The following is a 21,407-nucleotide window of genomic DNA, read 5'->3' on the forward strand; positions in this document are numbered from 1 at the left end:
AGCTTTCGATTCTTTGGGTATCTTTAGGGTTCTGATTAAAATGGCATTAACTTTTTTAGAACAGAGCTTGCAAGTTTCCATGCACACATGAGTGCTGCCACACGTAAGATCCTGATGGGTCATCATTGGGTTGGGAGGATGTTTCCTTTTTGTGGGAGAATCCAGAGTTAGAAGTCACTGTTTAAAAGTTAGGGGTCGTCCATTTAAGGCCAAGGGTATTTTGCATTCAGAAGATCAGGAGACTTTGGAATTATTTTCCACAAAGGGCGGGCTTTGAGTATTTTTAAAGCAGAGGTGGGTAGATCGATACGCAAGGGGGGTGAAAGATTACCGAGGGTAAATGGGAATGTAGAGGTGAGATTATAATCAGACCTGGTCTGAGCTCACTTGGTGGTCTAAGTGGTTTACTCATACATGTTCATAATGCTTTTACCTATAAAGCCAGCAGTCAGATGATTGCCCTCTGAGTGGTAGTCTGAATCAATAATAATTCATTTACAATTATCAAACTGTGTCATTAGTGTTTGTTAAGTTGAAATAACAAACTACGTATAATACTGTGTAGTGTGTGTACACAAAAGTCATTGTTGCAAGAACTAAGGTAAGAACTTCCTTATATGCTGTATATAGTGAATAAAGGATGTGTAAAAAGACCTTGTGATCTTATAATGTTTAAAGCTGTTTCTTTTTCTCAAATGGTGTCAATGCACATTCAAAACCTATTCAACGCCTGTCTATATCTCCACTTTGTCCTCCTTTCACAGGATGCGTCATAAATTGGTCTGATTAGCAAAACAGAGATCGAGTCAGTGACTCCATTAGCATAAAAAGAAAACTGCAGGAGGAACTCAGCGGGTAAGGCAGCATCTGTGGAGGGAAATGGAGAGTCGGTGTCTCAGGACAAGACCCTTCGTCTGGATGCTCTGCATGCACAATTATTATTAATGTAGGCTTTCCAGGAAATATAATCCTGGCACACAGTCTCTTCACAATGTATTGTGAACCTTAGAGTTAGACCAAGGCAGCCATCAGCATGCAAAGTTACAATATGGTAATAAAAATTACAATATGTATCATTTTTTCACCAAAGCATTGGTTTCCCATATTATCTTTGTTTACTAGTATGAGGATACGTTTGAGTAGAAATCCAAAACTTGCCACTGTTGCTCCTTCATCCCAGATTCCATATTGGTCACGTTTCAATTGTTTGTGGAGAAATTAATAAATTCTGAGATGACCTGCAACCCTCTCACATCTCAACTTCCCACTCAGAGAATCAGATGCGGATGGAGGTCGCTCTCTACTGACTGAAGCAAGTTGACCATTCTGACTATTCCCAATTTCCCAGTCTGTATCCAACCTAACAAGCTGTTTCAGTGCATTAACTATTCCCAACACCAATGTGGCTAGCTGATCAATAGATTTAGAACCTAATAATCCAATCAAAAAATTAGCGATGGTTGTATTCACTGAAGCATTCATAAACAGCAGACCGTTTTGGGGAATGGGGCTCTTTCCAATTTAGGCACAGAATCAATATCAAGACCACTATTATCAGCTGCAATTTTCAAAGGGCCTTTTCTTATAGATCAGTGTGATATTGCCTGCACCAGTCATCCAATCGACAAATGAGACAGGCACTATTACAGAGAATTCAGAAATGTCTTGGTCCCACTGAGAAGAGACTTGGTACAGATCAAAGTAAGGGGAATAAGTTTCAGAATGGAGTGACCATGTTGAGCAAGGGATCAATATCCAGAATGGGGCATGGAATGGAATACTTTATTGCCAGATGTGACAAGGCACAGTGAGATTCTTTGCTTGCATACCCAATGTACGCAAATAGTCGCCACACACGGTGCTGACAAAGGTACAACGCACCTCCGCTGGATCCTCCTTTGTTCTCACCCTCCCCCCCCCCTCCCCACCGACAGTCCCCCCCCCCAGCGACAGTCCCCCCCATGCCGGTTCCTCCATTGTTCTTCCCCCTCACTCACGCACAGTATACAGCATGGAGAAAAGGCTATGGACTTCGCTCCATGCTGGACACTGTATCTTTGCTCCTACACTTGACAATGCACCCCTTGCTCCAGTTTGGACATTGCATGCTTACTTCAAATTGGACGCTGCAGCCAGAGCTTCATGCTGGATGTTGCACCATTACTTCTAACTGGACTTTTTAGGCTTTAGAAATATTTTAGACTTTAGAGATACAGCAAGGAAACAGGCCCTTCAGTCTCACCGAGTCCGCGCCGACCAGCGACCACCTCATACACTTGCACTACCCTACACTGAGCCCAGTTTAAAGTTTTGCCAAAGCCGATTAACCTACAAACCTGTACGTCTTTGGAGTGTGGGAGGAAAGTGGAGAACCCTGAGAAAATCCACGTGGTCACAGGGAGAACGTACAAACTATGTACAGAGAACACCCGTAGTCAGGATCGAACACGGGTCTCTGACACCGTAAGGCAACAACTCTACCGTTGCACCACTATGGCGCCCAACTGTAACAATGTACCCGTTGTTCCATTCATTGCACCCTTGGATCAACATGGACACAGTACCCCTTGTTCCATTCCGATCCTTATTCCCCATACTTTGATCTGTACCTCTGGTAACAATGGCTCCCTGGACAGGAATGCATGAGCATGAAACCACATTGTTTCTGCCACGCTGGCAGTGTTGTTTGGGTATATTCACCAGCAACCCATTCCCAATATTGCACACAATGACCACGTGCAGATCTCACGCAGAGGTAGATTTAACCTAAAAACCTCTTCAAATTTTAACCCTCTTATAATTATCTATTTTACACCCTTCTTTTTCACTATCCTAAATATTTTTAGCTCTATCAAGAAGCACGGATATATTGTTTAGTGAAAATAAAAGATTAAATTCTGCAACATCAAAAAAATATACCAAACGATGTTACCATCAAATGACATGCTTACACAGAACAAAATGTTTCTTTACCTCTGATGAAACATAATGAAATATGCTTTTCTTGATAGCTGGTCATTACAACCTGATATGTACTGCATGCAGTAAAGAAATGTACTGCAGTTATACTAATGTCAGTAGACGACAAGGTCAAGGTTACTGTTGGCTTCTCCATTCTCCAGTGATTGCCACACCTCAATCAATCCAATTCTTAAAGCCTATCACATACACCTGCAGCCACAACTCAAGTAACCAGGTGCAGTCACAGAGGCCTGCATTGACCCAGATAATCACAGCCAGGAAAGACCTCATTAATGTGTGCACTAGGTCAAGCCAAAACCAATCCGATTTCTTGACCTGATGTGAAGGGGGTGACAGAGCCGTTTCCTCTGTACGGAAATCAGAATTAGGAGACGGTGTCAAATCCAGGGGCCAGACCTTTACTCAGAGCATGGTGGCAGTGTGGAGTGTGGAGGCAAACAGCACAGATGCGCAGAGGAGAAATCTCTGTAGGTGCAAAAGGGAGACAGGAACAGAATGATATGGTGCAGGAGTGAGATACATTAAGCTGGGAAGAGACACAGAAAGCATAAAGTCTGGTATACACCTGTCGTGCTGAATGTCCTTATTCTCTGCTGTATATGTCACGTAATTGTACACAATTATTCAGCAATAACCATCATCTCCATCGAGCTAGCACGCAAACAATGGGCACCAGGCAGGCCTCCCAGAACTTAGCAATGACTAGATGACTCTAACCCAGCAAAGAGTCAATGCCTTCAGGAGTGTAGGGGTGAGGGAAAGACTGATGAAGGAAAAATAAAATAGGAAATACCATTGGAGAGAAGAAAGCTTGATATGGCCATTAAATTGGCTCACACAACTATAGAAAGCAAAAATACAATGGACTTGACATCTCTTGAAAAGTCCAATGGGCAGCTGGGCAATTGATTTCTTTGAAGAGATCACACATATTCCTCTGGTAAATAGCTCCAACATGTTTAAATTGGGGAACACAGATTATGTAATGTTAACTCCAACAGCAACACTCTAAGGTATATTTCTGGATTGTTAGGTAATATCTGGAAGTGCCTGGCTAATGGCATAAATCTGTCATAAATTTCTAGACTGGGCTGCAGAATTTAAAGTGGGAGCCGATTTGTGAAAAGCCACAGCGTGATTGTCGGCTGCCATACAAATAATTTGGAAGGAAACTAGCTTTAGACCAACTGCTTGGGCTATGAGGGAGTGTATAAAACCAAGTGCCAAATACTGGTAAATCAATATCACAAGGGATATAATTGGTTTTGGCTATTTCTTGGTGATATTCTGACACAATGCATAAAAACCTGGCATTTGTTGATGTTGATTACTTTGGTTGGTCTTGCTACATTACATTTGTCAAGTACCTCTCTGCCAAACTACTAACATCACCTGCTTCTCAATTTTGGATGGATGTGCCACTGTCAGTGTGCCCGTACTCACAACACAACAATCAATCATCAAGTGGCTTGGCTTTGCCTTGTAACACAGAGAGCGTTATCGGTGTCACTGCATTTCCAGTCTACTTCGAGCCTTAAAATTTCACCTCCAAGCACAGGACTGAGCTGTAGAGTCTAATAGTTTGTCGTGGTACTTGGAGTTGACCTGTACAGGTACACCATCGATTTTCCAGCGCCCTTGGTTCCAGAGCCTTGCCGGATTATCCATTTTTCCTGACCAACAGAGGTCATGTAATAATAATTCAACAATACACCTCTGACCCACTAGTTATATGCCTCCCGTGTCTCTAAAGCACAATAGAATGCTAGAAACTTAAATAAAGAATGAACAATTAACAAAGAAGTAAACAACTATCTCTTTCAGGATTGAGGCACATGTCACCAAAGCTTGTGCACCATGCACAATGGTCTTGGAATTTTGTCCGGATTAAAGGATGTGCTGGACCATCAGATGCCGCAAAATCGGTGGTGGACATAATAGTCTAGAGCAGTACCCCTAACAATGGTACCCCAGTACAACTTGATGATTGAACATTCACCACCCCCCTACCTGCTTCTTTTCTTCTGAGCTGAGAGGTGTGCTTCATGACTACAAGACATTTTGTGCTGCAGAGATAGCCTTACCGGTTTCCATTGAATGTGGTTTTGTAGACTGTGGTCTGGTGCAGCCCCTGGTCCGTGTAGACTGGCATTGAAGCCCGGACGCACTCGTGAGAGCACTGCAGGGTCTCGTTGTACGCAGTGAATATGTCCAGATTGCTCGGCACTCGGGCAGCGGTGAAATCGGTGAGATTTTGGCAACTTTCTTCTTGTTGGTTGATCTTCCGTTGGTGGCTGTTCCGCCGGCCATTCCCACTCTGTGCACAGCTGCAAGGCAAACAAACATAGTCATCACAGCAGTATCGAGGTCTCCATTTCACAGTGCACATATATAACAAGTCCACTTACAGTGGATTGGCTAAGCTGACTCTAACCAGGATATTTTGCTTGTCTTTGAGTTATTAAATCTCCATCAGACGGTTCTGATCAATCAGCTGCAGAAAGGAAATTACTGCTCATTGAGTCATGGAGAGATGCAACATAGAAACAGGCCCTTCAGCCCATTGAATCTCATGCGGATCTTTCAACCACCCAATTCACACTTAACCTACCCTATTACTATTTTCTATTCTCTCCAAGTTGTTATCATCTCGCCACAGATTCTAGCAGTCACCAATACACAAGGGGTAAGTTACAGTTAGAAACATAGAAAATAGGTGCAGGAGTAGGCCATTCGGCCCTTCAAGCCAGCACCTTCATTCAATATGATCATGGCTGATCATCCAGAATCAGTACCCCGTTCCTGATTTCTCCCCATATCCCTTGATTCCGTTAGTCCTAAGAGCTATATCTAACTCTCTCTTGAATACATAGTTAATGTTAGTTATTCTACCAACCCTTACAGGGAGGAAACTGCAGAAGTCCCAGGTGATCACAGGGAGAAAGTGCAAGCACTGACAGTAACGGAGGTCAGGATTGAACTGTGAGCCAGTGGTTCTACCAGCTGCCCTACACTCATGGCAGAAGCTAAAGGAGCAGTCAAGCTGATTATTTGACTGCATGAACAACCTATTGGGAGTTTCAACACCTGACCAACACAATTGTCTCACTTGCACACCCCCACCATTAACCATCCGCCTTTTCTATCCTTTGCCTTAGACAATCAGAAAGTGAGTAGACTCTTTGTTACCAGAGTGAATCTTTTTTTTACTAACAAAATTATTTTCTCATGCGTGTCATTGCTATAATTAATAAACATGTTGTTCAAATAAATCTTTAAATGAAACATTTTTTGATTAATTTTTTTTTTTTGCTGTTTATTCATCGCAATGTTTTGTAGAGTCATCCTCAATGCCTGGGAAGATTGGAGGATGGTTCACCTTAATGTAGAGGCTAAACTATGAACTTAGAACACAGGATACAGCACAGGAACAGGCCCTTCAGCCCACGATGTCTGTGCTAACCGTGTCTGCCTATGAAGAGATTTTACACAAGACTGGTCTGGGAAATAAACTTCCCAGTGGTGAATTCTATTTAGAAAAGACAACTATGGGCATGGCCCTGATTATTTTTTCATTCTGGTGATGAAATCAAATACCAAGAGGCAGGCATTAGAGGGAAAAAAAGGTATAGCCAAATGTAAAATGAAGTTGGTCAGTTATCTTATAACAATCTTAATAATAACTTCAATGCATTTTATTCGTAGTTAAAAAGCAACAATAACAAAACAGAACAGGACAATATTTTATTGGATTAGAATCAGACAACATGGAATTTTAATTTTTCACGTAAGAATTATCTTCGGACCAGTTGTACGGAACAGGACTGTGGCATGACACAAAATAAAGGCTAATCCAGATATCGCACAGGAATTAGGGGATTTTAGTTACTCAAATGTAATTCTTGCTTTGTTGTATGTAAGCACCTGGTTGTATGGAAAGGGATACTGCAGCAGTCACCACAGGGAAAACAGCTCAGTCACAGACTAGAGTAAAACATGGACAAATCTCACAAGAAGCTTATGAAAGAGAGATACGGGCAAACAGAATAGGGAGAGGAAAACGCAGGGGAGAATACATGAACTGGACCCGGGGTTTTCATAGAGTTCAGGTAACAGAGCCAGCTTCTTAATTTTGAAAAGATTTCAATTTTTAATCTAAAACTTTAGAATTAGTAGAGGTCACGGCTGACGAATCTTGGAAATAGAATATAGCCAGTGCTTTCTCACGCTTATTGAATCTTGCAAAATGACATGCAACAGCCACATTGTAACATTTATTACCCCAATGTCCTTAACCTTATGATGTTGAATCTGAACCTGCTCTCCCACGTCCCCAATTTAACTGGTTGACTCAGAGTTTACCTTTGTTCAAGAACAATGGATTTGGCTATTGCCAAAAACGCACCTTGCGAGGTTATTTTGTGAAAGGTGCCGTTTTAAAAAAATCAGTTGCCAAGAGATGGGTCCCCAGCTGGCAAACCTGGTGTTTAGTAGCACGATCACGTTGTACTCTACCTTAGTTGGAAATGAATGTTGTGGCAGGATATCATGTGCGGTACTATAATATGTATATATCCCTGTGAACTGGAGATGAATTACGATGCAGACGTATTCATGTCAGAATCATGGAATCATTATAGCACCAGGGGAGCCGTTTTGTATATCAAGCCTGTACTACCTTTCATAAGACAAGTCTAGTTATCCCCATTTTATGGCTTTCTCCTTGTAGACTGGCATTTACTTTCTGCCCAGTACAAATCTAACACCTCTCAATAGACCCAAATGAGTCTGCTTCAGTATGCTTTAGGTATGATCTTGACTGTGGGTGCTCGTCTGTATGGAGTTTGTACGTTCTCCCCGTGACCCACACCCTCCTGCCCTCCATCCACGTACAGGTTTGGAGGTTAATTGGCTTGGTATAAATGTAAACTGTCCCTAGTGTTTTGGGGATAGTGTTAATGTGTGGGGATCGCTGGTTGGTGCGGACTCGGTGGGCCGATGGACCTGTTTCCGCGCTGTATCTCTAAAACAAAAAACTAAAAGACCTCGTGGGCTTCCTCCCACACTCCAAAGATGTACAGGTTTGTAGGTTAATTGGCTTAGTATCATTGTAAATTAACCCTAGTGTGTGGAGGATAGTGTTAGTGTGCGGGGATTGCTGGTTGGCGTGGACTCAGTGGACCAAAGTGCCTGTTTCCGCGCTGTATCTCGAAACTAACATTATATATCTTTTCTCAAAATAGAAATTGTTTTATTTTAAATAATTAATCATTAATAGTGACGGGCGTGCCCTGGCAAGGGGGATGCTCATCGCCTTCTTGCTTATGACCAAACTATAGTCAAACAAGTTTAAGACTGACAGATTGGGAGCAATGGTTTATTATACGATGCACAGTACCAACTGACAATGTGCTACCAGTTCGTGGATCAAGGATCATTAACAGTGTTCAGCCAACACAAGAAGAAACAGACAGGGTTGATGTACATTGATAGCCGAGGTTCGGGGCTCTCACCTGTTCTCCCACCTGTGGACATCGCGTGCAGGATGGACCCCACCCGGGAAAGAAACAAAAAGGAGAAAAAAAGTTGAACATGATCCAGAGGAATTTCCACTTTACTTTTGAGTTGATCTACACCTCACCTTTTGACTCACCGCCTCCTTGGGTCCAAAATAAAACACACAGTTTGTGGCATTTCCCCTCCCACCTCTGTCAAATCCGGCAGAGTGTTGAAGATGCAGAATTGGAAACACAGTGTGGCACCAACGGTGAAGTGCCTGGCAGCCTGCTGCTAAACAAATCCCAAACCCGTCTCCTTCCACTCGCGTGGGTTTGTAAGGCAGCGTGTACTTGCATTATTATGTCCATAATAACAGTTTTTTCCCCTATTCCATAATTGATGGAAGTTGACAACTTCAGCGTGACACAGATGGAGATCGCCTGGGTAACTCATCCCAACCATTCATTAGACATTTCCCCAGCATTAAACCATTCATTAGACATCTCAGCTTATGCTCGACAAGCAAAAGTGATAACTTTTACTCCGCAAATGTGTTTTATCAACCAGAATAGGTGTCAAGAAGAAATTGGATGGTAAATAACGGATTTGCAGGTGTTACACGGAAAATAATTGGTAATTAGTGATACAGTGCATCAAAATTTAAAAAAAATAATGCTTTTCAATAATAGAGCGTTATATGCCCTCACCTTGGTGGTGGAGTCCAACAAAACCTTCTGGACGCACATAGTTAGCTAACTACGGCAATACGATATGATACAATACAATAGAACTTTACTTATCCCAGGAAGGAAATCGATAAAACACAAAATACATGAAACATGAAATTAAAGTGATGGGAGGAAAGGATTGGGGATGTGCAAAGATTTGGGGAGGGGGGGAGGGGGGAGTTAGTCTACCCCATGACGGAAGTGGGAGAAGTTGTACACAGTTTGACAGGGAAGAAGGATCTTCTGTGGCGTTCTGTACTTCCTGTAATTCAGAATTTACTGTCAGTAATGGATGGCACGGTGGAATTCCTGTCTTATAACACCAGGGAACTGGGTTCAATCCTGACTGCGGGTGCTTGTCTGTATGGAGTTTGTACGTTCTCTCCGTGACCTGCGTGGGTTTTCTCTGGGAGCACTGGTTTCCTCCCGCACTCCAGAGACACACAGGTTTGTAGGCTAATTGGCTTTGGTAACATTGTAAATTGTCCCTAGTGTGTGTAGGATGGTGTTAGTGTGCGGATTGCTGGTCGGCGTGGTCTCGGTGGGCTGAAGGGCCGGTTTCCTCGTTGTATCTCTGAACTAAAAAACGAAACAATTCTGATTCTCCCATAGGATGCACAACAGGTCAAATGGAATTGAGTTTTTAATAGAGTGCTAAGCCAGATTGTGAGCAAATGCATGGCAGATGCAGTATAACATGGATAAATATAAAATCACCCGGTTTTATAAGGAAATCTTCAGCGTTGCGGGACTCCAAGCCGCTGAGAGTGTTCTTCCGATGCCGGAGTTCCATCATTCCGACGAGAGGGCCTGAAACATTGGGCTGCCGTAGCGGAGACTACGAAGGCCTCAATAGGCCCCGACCATGGGTGAACATGGAGGAAGTGGACTGAACTTTGCTGCCTTCCCTCACAGTGGGAAACGTTGATCCCACTGTGGGGGGATGTTTTTTTTGTTTAATGTTAAATTCTATAATGTGTTTATCTTATTTGTGTGCTGCAATGGCAACTCAAATTTCACTACACGAATTGGTGTATGTGACAATAAATGTCCTTTGTCCTTTGAAATCAAAAAGGCCGAATGTTATTTAAATGGTGACAGATTGGGAAATGATACATAGAAAGTGATTTGCGTGTTCCTGGCCACCGTCATTGGAAGCAAACATGTAGTTAAGGCAAACAGTGAAGGTGGTAGATGGAGTGAAGGTCTTTACTGGAAGAGGTGTGTATGGTGTGATGTTTTGTTGGACCACCATGTCCGTGCCAATAATCAAACAACCATCTGCATCAATCCTGTTTTTCCTCTTGCATCCCCATCAACTCCCACACTTCCCCAAGTCTCTTGCCCTCCATGTAAACACTGGACAAGTAGCCACCGATCTTCCTACCTCGGGGATGTGGGGTAGAAACAGGAGCACCCGGGGCATCAAACATTGTCATATGAAAATTGTACAAACTCCACACATAGTAGACCAGAGGTCCAGATCAAATCCGGGTGACTGGAGCTGTGCAGCAGCAATGCCAACCACGACTCCACGTTTTGACCTCCTCACTAAGGAGAGGATCTACAGGTCATAGTAGGAGTGCAGTCAAGGATTACCAGACTGATTTGTGCGATAGCAGTAGTTTTACAGGAGGAGATATTGTATCGATTAACCATTCTTTCACTGCAATTTGGAAGAGTCATGGAGTCATAGAGTGTGGGAACCGGCCCTTCAGCCCAACTTGCCCCACGCTGACCAACGAGCGCCAGAACCTCTTCAGAAGGGTCTTGACCAAAAACGTCACCCATTCCTTCTCTCATGACATGCTGCCTGTCCCACTGAGATATTTCTACATTGTCGATTTCAGAATCAGGGAGAACTAAACTAAAGCCATGTCTGCTTTTGTAGATGTTGCAGACCACATATTAATTTCTGAATGAGAGCACAAATTTTTTTTTTTAGTTTAGTTTCAAGATGCAACGCAGAAACAGACCCTGTTTGGCCCACCAAGTCCACGCCGACCAGCAACCCCCACACACTAGCACTATCTTACCCGCACTAGGGACAATTTACAATTTTACCAAAGCCACGGGGAGAATGTATAAAATTCTGCACAGACAGCACCCGGAATCAGGATCGAACCCGGGTCTCAGGTAAGGCTGCAGCTCTAATGCTGCAGCACCGTGCCACCCATGGTCTTCACACTGCGGCATTGAACAAGAATTCCTGCAAGCGTTAAGTTTATTATTGCACTGGAGCCCTGTCCCTACACAAAATCAGGATCGAACCTGGGTCTCAGGTGCGGTAAGGCAGCAACTCTACCGCTGCGCCACCGTGCCGCACTCTGGTGAAATATTTATTTCCCCGGCAATTCATCACAGATATTTGATAGTTCACTAACGAAATTGCTGCCAGTTGCTGATTGTAAACTGCTGATGCATTTGTAAAGAATAAAGAATGGCTTTGAAGTAGGAACTTGATGAAATCATCTCCACTTGTTTGAAAAGGCGCATCTCAAAACGACACTCAAGCAGCTCAAAACCGTCTAGGAAGCAGCAGCACACTTGTATCGAACCCTCTCCACATGACAATGGGGTTGAGAGGGAAAGATAGGTCAGCCATGATTGAATGGCAGAGTAAACTTGATGGGCTGAATGGTCTTATTCTGCTCCAAGAACCTATGAACTTATGAACTGTTTCTGATCTCATCGCCTCTGGCAATCTCACTTCCACAGCATTTGACCTTATTATCCCTGGCCCCACATTGCCCGCTTCTATCCAGGAGGGTCCCAACCCAAGGGGTCACCTATCCATGTTCTCCAGATATGTTACCTGGCCCGCTGAGTTGCTCCAGCACCTCGTGACTATTTTGTAAACCTATTTTGTACGCTCTGCCAGTGACCACGTGGGTTTTCGCCGAAAACTTCGCTTTCCTCCCACACTCCAAAGACGTACATGTTTGTAAGTTAATTGGCTTGGTACAAATGTAAAAATTCTCCCTCGTGTAGGATAGTGTTAGTGGTGCGGCGATCGCTGGTCAGTGCAGACTCGGTGGGCCTGATTCCACGCTGTATCTCTAAACTAAACGAAACTAAACAGGATTCACAGATTATTGAACAGGAACGAGAACAATGAGTGTACTTTACCCATTCAGTGGACTGAGAACAATTTCAACACAATCTTCCCCCACGCTGATCAACAGCATCAGGATAGTAAAATTCCACTTTCCGGAATATTAAACTCTTTTACAATAGAAGCAGAGAATGATAATGAGACTGAATGATTTTTTAAAAAGGACACAAAGTGCTGGAGTAACTTGACGGGTCAGACAGCATCACGCGAGAACATGGGTGGGTGGTGACGTTTCAGGTCAGGAATAAAAACTGATTCAGGACGGGATACATACAAACCATTTAGTCTTTGTGTAGTTCCTATTCTGCCTCCTGACTGCATTGCACTGTCTTCATGCTATTTCTCCACTGAATTAAGACCAGATTCTGATTTAGATTCAGATTCAGATTATTGTCATACACACCAGGGTGCAATGAAACTCTTTATTCACTGGAAGCTTTTACAGTGCATAGTATAGATAATGATAGGGATAACAATATACGCAATGACGTGTAGGAAGGAACTGCAGATGTTGGTTCAAACCGAAGACACAAAATATTGGAGTAACTCCGCAGGACAGCAAGTATCTTTGGGGAGAAAGAATGGGTGACGTTTCAGGTTGAGACCCTTCAGACTAGAGTTAGGGGAAAGGGAAACAAGAGATATAGATGGTGATGTGGAGAGATATAGAACAAATGAATGAAAGATACGCAAAAATATAACAATGATAAACACAACAGGCCATTGGTAGCTGTTTGGTAGGTGAGAACAAGAAGCTGGTGTGGTGGATGGAGAGAGAGGGAATGCAGGGATGACTTGAAGTTAGAAAAATCAATATTCATACCAATGTGTATGCAATGACTTGCTTACTTCTCCATCCATCGGCACCATATGGCCGTAAGACAAAGGAGCAGAATTAGGCCATTTAGCCTATCGAGTTGACTCCATCATTCAATCATGGTTGATCTATTTTTCCCATCTCAACCCCATTCTCTTGCCTTCTCCCCGTAATCTTTGATGCCCTTAATAATCAAGAAACTCAGCTTTAAACGTACCCAATGACTTGGTCTCTACAGCCGTCTACGGCAATCACTTCCACAGATGCACCACCCTCTGGCTACATAAATCTCACCTCATTTCCATTTTAAAGGTATTTCCTTTTATTCTGAGGCTGTGCCCTCTGGTCCAAGAGTCTCCCACTAGGGAAACATCCTCTCCATGTCCACTCTATCTAGGCCTTTCATTATAGACTGAACCACAGTGAGCAACTTATAGCCTTCTGTACATTTATTTGGCCATAAGGTCATAAGTAATAGGAGCAGAATTAGGCCATTCGGCCCATCAAGTCTATGCCACCATTCAATCATGGCTGATCTATCTCTCCCTCCTAATCCCATTCTCCTGCCTTCTCCCCATAACCCCTGACACTCGTAATAAGCAAGAATCTATCTATCTAGCCTTAAACAGATCCACTGACGGGCAAAGGATACCTCAGATTCACCACACTCTGGCTAAAGAAATTCCTCCTCATCTCCTTCCAAAGGAACGTCCTTTAATTCTGAGGCCATGACCTCTACTCCTAGACTCTCGCACTAGTGGAAATAGCCTCTCCACATCAACTCTATCCAAGCCTTTCACTATTCGGTAAGTTTCTATTTGGAAGGACGATAGCAGGGAGGTGATGACTGAAAAGTAATACAAGCTGTGAGCAAAATGTACTGCTGTCAACATTTTTCTGGTTTATTTCCTGTGACTAAGGCTGTCCAATGAGTTTAGAAAATCGCAGATACAATCTGCAAAAAGCCCTTGAAGAAGCTCTCGACAGCTAATTCCAGCTTCTCGTTTCTCATGTGTATCAACCTTTTTTGCTTTATAATGTATTGCATTATAGGTGAGGCACGCAGAGAGCACTACACGTTGCACTATGTATCAGTGGGAATCTCACTGCTGTGATCTGGAGCCTTGTACCAAACAGGCCTGCACTCGGCAGAAGCAGCCAGCAAAGCCGTCTGAAGTTGCTTACATTTGAATGTATTAATGAACGAGTACAACCGGAACAACAATAACCAAGAGGCCTCTAGTGGTTTTCCAAATCAATTTTGGTTGAACTGCAGCTGAAAATATTTTGCGGTTTGTAGTGTGAGCTTTTAAGATGAGCTACTTCCCCACGGCCATCAGACTATTAAACTCAACTCAAACAAAAATCTGAACTTTAATAGCCTATTGCACTTTATCTGGTTATTTATGTGTGTATATATATATTCAATGGTATATGGACACACTGATCGGCTCTGTATTTATTTATGCCTACAATATTCTGTTGTGCTGAAGCAAAGCAAGAATTTCATTGTCCTATCTGGGACACATGACAATAAACTCTCTTGAATCTTGAATCTCTTGAATCTTGAGCTCGAGATTTGATTTTGAAAACTCAGCTAGTGCGTGGCAACATGCCACAAAGGGAAAAAAAACACCTGTACACCATTAGTGAAGAGCCATTTTGTCTCCTCTATTTTATTAAACCAGAAGCGTTTTGGAAAATAAAATAAAATGTGGTTGAAGTGGTATTTTTAATCATATCCAACCTAAACTCTGAAGTGCCGACTGCCTTGGTTGCACTATGGTCGAGCCTTGTTTTGTTTTTTGCACTATATTGTTATTTTATTTATTGAACTTTTTTTAACGTGTGTTTATTATATTTTCTATTGAGCACTGTGTTTAAAAGCCTTGAGTGGCATGGTGGCGCAGCGGTAGAGTTGCATCCTCACAGCGCCAGAGACCGGTTCAAGCAGGTCTGAACTCTGCTACCTGAACGACTGCTGGAGTTTAGTTTAGTTTGGTTTAGGGATAGAGTGCGGGAACAGGCCCTTCGGCCCATCGAATCCGCCCTGACTAGCGATGACCCCGCACACTAACACTATCCGACACACACTCGGGACAAGAAGGGCCATGACCTGAAATGTCACGTTTTTTTTTCTCCAGAGATGCTGTCTGACCCACCTTTTTTTGCCCATCTTTGGTTTAAATCTGCATTCGCAGTTCCTTCCTACGCACTAGGGACAATTTACAATTTTTTTACCAAGCCAATTAGCCGAACAACCTGTATGGAGTGTGGGAGGACACTGGAGGTCCTGGAGAAAAACCCACGCAGGTCACAGGGAGAATGCAAAACTCCGCATGGACAGCACCCCATGGTCAGGATCGAACCTCTGGTTCTGTCAGACAGCAACTCTACTGCTGCGCCACCGTGCCACCCTCAAACCATTACTCACTTTTTCTTAGTGCAATGTATGATTCCAGTTCGTGCTACATTTTTCCTGACCTCACTTTACCAAAGCTCATTGGTGCCACATTCACTCAAATGCTGGGGTAACTCATCGAGACAGGCAGCATCTCTGGAGAGAAGGAATGGGTGACGTTTTGAGTGGGGACCTGAAACGTCACCCATTTCCTATGTCCAGAGATGCTGCCTGTCTCGATGAGTTACCCCAGCATTTTGTCTCTATCTTCAGTGTAAACCAGCATCTGCAGATTCTTCCTAAACACTTCACTCAAATGCTGCCTTGCTCTGAAGGACAGTCAACTATATCAGAGAGTCTGGAAGTGAGTGGTCTTGCCAGAATCTGAAATAAGCTTTGATGCTTATATTGGTAAATAAATGAGTTTAAGAGAGTCAGGAAATACTTTGCATCACTTTCCTCCTGACTGATAGTAAATTAATGGTCAGTGGTGATTTTCTGAAGTGGAGACCATTAGCTTTTCGTGTCTGTGCAGTTTTCCATAACATAAATTGGAGGAACAGCACCTCATATTTTGCTTGGGCAGTTTGCCAACCCAGCAATATGAATATTGATTTCTCTAACTTCAAGTAATCATTGCATCCAATCTCTCTCCGTCCCCCCCACCCCACCCTAGTCGTTGTACTAGTTTCACTGTTGCCCTGTTGAGTTTCATTGTCTATATCAGTCGTTATCACCTATCACACAGCCAACAATGGACCATTGTGGGCTCAACATTTTCTTTGATTATCATTGCTTTTTGCATATCTACCACTCATTTATCCCATATCACTAATTTCCCTTTCCTCTGGCTCTCGGTCTGAAGAAGGTTCTCGTCCTGAAACGTCACCTATTTCTTTTCTCCGTAGATGCTGCCTGACCCGCTGAGTTACTCCAGCTTTTTTGAGTCTGTCTTCGGTTTAAACCAGCATATGCAGTTGCTTCCTACATGCAGTTTTCCATGCTGACTGGTAGATGCCAGTGCAGTGGCTGCCCTGAAGCTATTGGGAGTGTTGGTGGTCTCGGAACACCCATTTACTGCTGGGGCCGGAATGTTTTATGGTTTTGTAATCTCACCCACTGTGTGTGCTGTGTCTTAACAGCTTGTGAAGTTATCAAATCGGCTGAAGACTCCCTTTGGTGGTGCGAACATCAGGAGGATTAAGAGAACTGCTCATCGTTTGTAGATGGCGGCAAATGCTTTAACTTTGGCCAAGCGTTTTAATTCATACGCAGGGCTTTGCCAGCATGGAGGATCTGGTGCTCACAAAGCATCGTCCTTCCGTTAGTTGTTCACCGTCACCGATCATCAACTGAAAATATCAGGAGTGCCGAACTATGATCATATCCAAAGGCAGATACAAAATCCTGTTACTTGACTAGTAAGGGTGTCAGCAGTGGCGGACTGGCCAGGGTGACAGCTTGCCCGATGGCAAGTGGGCCCCTGATGAAGTGATAGCAAGTGATGGCAAGTGGGCCCTTGTTAAATGATAGCATTGTAGTTGTGGGTGGGCCCCCTTTGTCTCCTGCCAACCAATATTTTTAGACCCAGTCCGCCACTGGGTGTCAGGGGTAGCGGGACGAAGGCTGGAGAATGGGGTTGAGAGGAAAAGGTAGATCTGCTATGATTCAACGGCGGAGCAGAATTAATGGTCAAATTCTGCTCCGATAACTTGTGAAGATTGGAAAATGCTGGAATAACTCAGTGGGTCAGGCAGCATCTCTGATCTGGCGAAGGAACAAAGAAGGTCCCCGCATGGGGAGATCACCGTGAGGGAGGGGCAAGAACAACAATGAACAATGGAGCACCCGTCACGGGGGGAAAGGGGGGGGGGTGGGGGGGAGTGGAGAACAAATGGGGACCTGGCGCGGAAACTTTGTAACTTTATCAGCGTCCTTTATGTGGCGACTATTTGTATACCTTGGGTAAGCAAGTAAAGAATTTCTCTATGACTTGTCACATGTGACAATAAATATTCAATTCAATTCAATTCAATTCAATCTCTGGAGAAAAAGAATTGGTGACGTTTCAGGTTGAAATCCTTCTTCAGGTCATATCCATGTGTGGTGCAGTGGCATTAACTGCTTAACATATGTGTAGCCTGTGGTGGTACTTCACCAGCTGGGGTTTGCCTGGTTCTGTCCTTGCAATGATGCATAATGGCCGTCCCCCATCAATTAGTTAATTGCATTTTATTTTTAAAGGATTTAAAACGCTTATAACTTCAAGCTGTTGCTCTGTAAAGCACTGAAACTAAAATGGCTTGCAGGAAAGAATGTTAATTAATTCAATTAATCTGTTTAGTTAAATTCACTGTGATCTACACGGTACTGTTTCGCACTTAATTCTAAAATGAATGCTGACATCTTAACTCTTTGCCAAAGGAGATGCACATTTGAAAAACTTAATAATTGATAAGCCAGGCAGAAATGAATATTTGCATGTAGGAAGGAACTGCAGGTGCTGGTTTCTACTGAAGATAGTCGCAAAATGCTGGAGTAACTCAGCGGGTCAGGCAGCATCTCTGGAGAAAAGGACTAAAGGTAGGTGATGTTTCAGGTCGAGACCTTTCAGCAAACTGAGAGTTGGGGGGGAGGAGGTATTAGAGGTAAGAAAAGGTTCAGAACAAATCAGAGCCAGCACTGTTGACCAAGGAAAGGTGGAGCCCACAATGGTCTATTGTTGGCTGTGGAAGAGGTGATAACGAATGGATATATGGATGCAAACAGTGGAACTGGCAGGATGACTAAGCTAAGGGAAGGGTGGAGAGAGGGAATGCAGGGGTTACTAGAACCAGTTACACAAACCAGCAATAGGGTAATAATATAATGGGCAAAAAGACCCTGTCCATGTAAAAGAGGGCTCCCAATGTCTGATGCCAGGAGATACTGTGCATTAAAACAGAAGAAACAGGAGCAGATGCATGTTCAGTAGCCCCTTAGTCATTTTTCCACCACTCAGTTCGATCATGACTAACCTTAAGTTCACTTTCACACACTCCATTCCCTTAAAGTTCAAAAATCTCTCAATCACAGTTTAGAAAATTCTCAAATGCCTGAGCATTCGCAGCCCTCTGGAGGAGGAACTTCAAATAACGTGAAACTATCTGTGAAGAAACGCTTTACCTCATCCCTTCTACTATCCTCACCCCTTCTAGTGTCCTCACCCCTTCTACTGTGACCAGGTCCCGTGGGGGTTCGACACTGACCAACCAAGACAAACATTCCAAATATTTCCTTTCAAAGCTCTCTTAAAATATTTTTCAATGAAATCTTCTCACTCCTCTAAATTCCAGTGTTCCACTTCTCGTTATTAATTTCTCTTGATAAGACTGTTTTCCCTGGCCAATAATCAATCAAGTTCATAGGTTCTCGGAGCAGAATTACGCCATTCGGCCCACGAAGTCTACTCCGCCATTCAATTATGGCTGATCTATCGTTCCCTCTTAACCCCATTCTCCTGCTTTCTCCCCACATCTCCTCACAACCGGGCTAATCAAGAATCTATCAATCTCCACCTTTAAAACATCCATTGACTCGGCCTCCACCACCGTCTGTGACAATGAATTCCACAGATTACCACCTTATGACTAAAGAAATCCCTCCTCATCTCCTTTCTAAAGGGGATATATCCTCTTATTCTGGGGCTATGGCCTCTGTTCCTAGACTTTCCCACTGATAGAAATATCCTCTCCACATCCACTCTATCCAGGCCTCAAGGGAATCTTTGTAACAATGTACACAGAGCAGTACAGTGCAGAATAAAGCACTTTGGTCCATGATGCCCATGCTGGCTGTTCCACAACTAAGACCAATATATCATACCCTCAGTTAGGAGACCACAACTGCAGGTAAAGTCTAATCAAACTCTTCCACATCATGGAAAATCAATATTCTTCCTCTCCATTCCCTTAAAATAAATGCCACACATATCATGTTTAAGAAGGAACTGCAGGTGCTGGAAAATCGAAGGTAGATAAAAGTGCTGGAGAAGCTTAGCGGGTGCAGCAGCATCTATGGAGCTAAGGAAATAGGCAACATTTCGGGCCGAAACCCTTGGGTTTCGGCCCGAAACGTTGCCTATTTCCTTCGCTCCATAGATGCTGCCTCACCCGCTGAGTTTCTCCAGCATTTTTGTCTACCACACATATCATATATCTTCTGAAATAATTGTACTTAATATATAAGGATATCCAAAATCCTTTTCAATATTTAATAATTTCTCACCGTTTCATAAATTTCCATTTTCTATTCTTCTTCCCCAGTGAGTAAGCTGTTAATTTGTTAACCACCCACTTAAAAATGACAATATTCCTTTACATACTATTAACGGGGTCATAGAGAGATCTGTTCAGGGAGCATCCTTGTATTTAGAATTCACCTTGTATTATACAAGTTAATTCCCAGGTATGGAGTGCTACACTTAGGAATTCTGGTGTGGACGATATTCTTGGCACTATAAAAGTATAAAAATAGATCCCAATTGAACAATTTTCTACTAGAGCAATTTATAAGGGATTTTTTTAGGGGTTAGTGCATGCAGGCACGTTAGAGAGCTTCAGTAGGTTTAGTTTAGTTTAGTTTAGTTTAGAGAGAGAGCGCGGAAAGAGGCCCTTCGGCCCACCGAGTCCGCACCGACCAGCAATCCCCAGACATTAATACTACCCTACACACACTATGGACAAGTGTACATTTACACCAAGCCTACAAACCTGTGCGTCTTTGGAGTGCGGGAGGAAACCGAAGATCTCGGAGAAAACCCACGCAGGTCACAGGGAGAACGTACAAACTCCGTACAGACAGCACCCATAGTCAGGATTGAACCCGGGCCTCTGGCGCCGTAAGGCAGTAGCCCTACCGCTGTACCACCGTGCCACCCCCGTGGGCAGTGGGCAGAGATGGTAAAATGAATTCAGCCTACTCTGAGCATTGAGCAGGGCTGAGGATATAAATGGCCTATTGGCAGGTTATGGATTTTATAGCCTCCTATAACACAGAAGCTACAGCGGCAGAGGCAAGCAGAGCAAAGCTGCTATTTCTTTTCCTTTATGTTTTGCCTTTCTCAATCTCCCCGGAGGGTAAGAGCAGAGTAATTCCTTCAAAGTTGCTTTAATCACTTCTGCTGTGGCTGATTTTGTGTACACTGCCTCAAACATCGGCTTCTATTCACCAGGTTTCTCTTCGGCAACAAGTAATTCAATTTAAAATCAATAACATTTTCTCCCGGAGTAATAGAAAGCGCGGGCTGAATAGGGCCCTCAGATGCAGGCACGCAGATCACAGTGATGAGCATTCACTCAGCCTGGAATTGTAATGGGAAAATCTCCAAACGCCACAATTGCTCATATACTTTCTACTTGTGATTCAGAAGAGCATCATTGGTAAGATGATTAACTCCCATGCTGGTAATGTGGTGCAGCCATACAGAACCAGAAAAGACAAGGTTCAGGCGCCACTGATCTATTCTCCTTCAGATGCTGGTTGAAACCGAAGATAGACACAAAAAGGCTGGAGTAACTCAGCGGGTCGGGCAGCATCTTTGAAGAAAAGGAATGGGTGATGTTTCAGGTCGAGTCGGAAGAAGGCTCTCGACCCGAAACGTCGTGCATTCCTTTTCTCCAGACATGCTGTATGACCCCGCTGAGTTACTCCAGCTTTTTGTGTCTATCTCCTTGGGTCAACCTTGGCTGATGGGTTCTATATTTGGTTTTGTAACTTTAGACCAGGCATGACTTGTGTAGCTAACACAGCCCCATTCAATTCAATGGGGGCCACCAATAGGGCACACAAGATATGTGACAGGAAGTTTATTTTATATTTATTACA

At 43.4% G+C, this 21,407-nt stretch overlaps 1 protein-coding gene across 3 annotated transcripts in view; it reads right to left on the reverse strand.

Moving 5' to 3' along the window:
- ajap1 (adherens junctions associated protein 1) overlaps positions 1-21,407 on the reverse strand; it is a 203,707-nt gene that overhangs the window by 59,608 nt on the left and 122,692 nt on the right. For 2 of the 3 annotated variants that reach the window (XM_033048088.1, XM_033048086.1), the window contains exons 4-5: positions 8,496-8,507; positions 5,067-5,309 (exon numbers count right to left, since the gene is read on the reverse strand). In XM_033048088.1, the coding sequence (XP_032903979.1) occupies positions 5,067-5,309; positions 8,496-8,507 (255 nt within the window). The remainder of the gene's footprint in view (positions 1-5,066; positions 5,310-8,495; positions 8,508-21,407) is intronic. The other variant, XM_033048087.1, reaches the window with a different exon arrangement.

Source organism: Amblyraja radiata, chromosome 31 (genome assembly GCF_010909765.2).
Source record: "Amblyraja radiata isolate CabotCenter1 chromosome 31, sAmbRad1.1.pri, whole genome shotgun sequence".
In the NCBI taxonomy this organism is placed as follows: Eukaryota; Metazoa; Chordata; class Chondrichthyes; order Rajiformes; family Rajidae; genus Amblyraja; species Amblyraja radiata.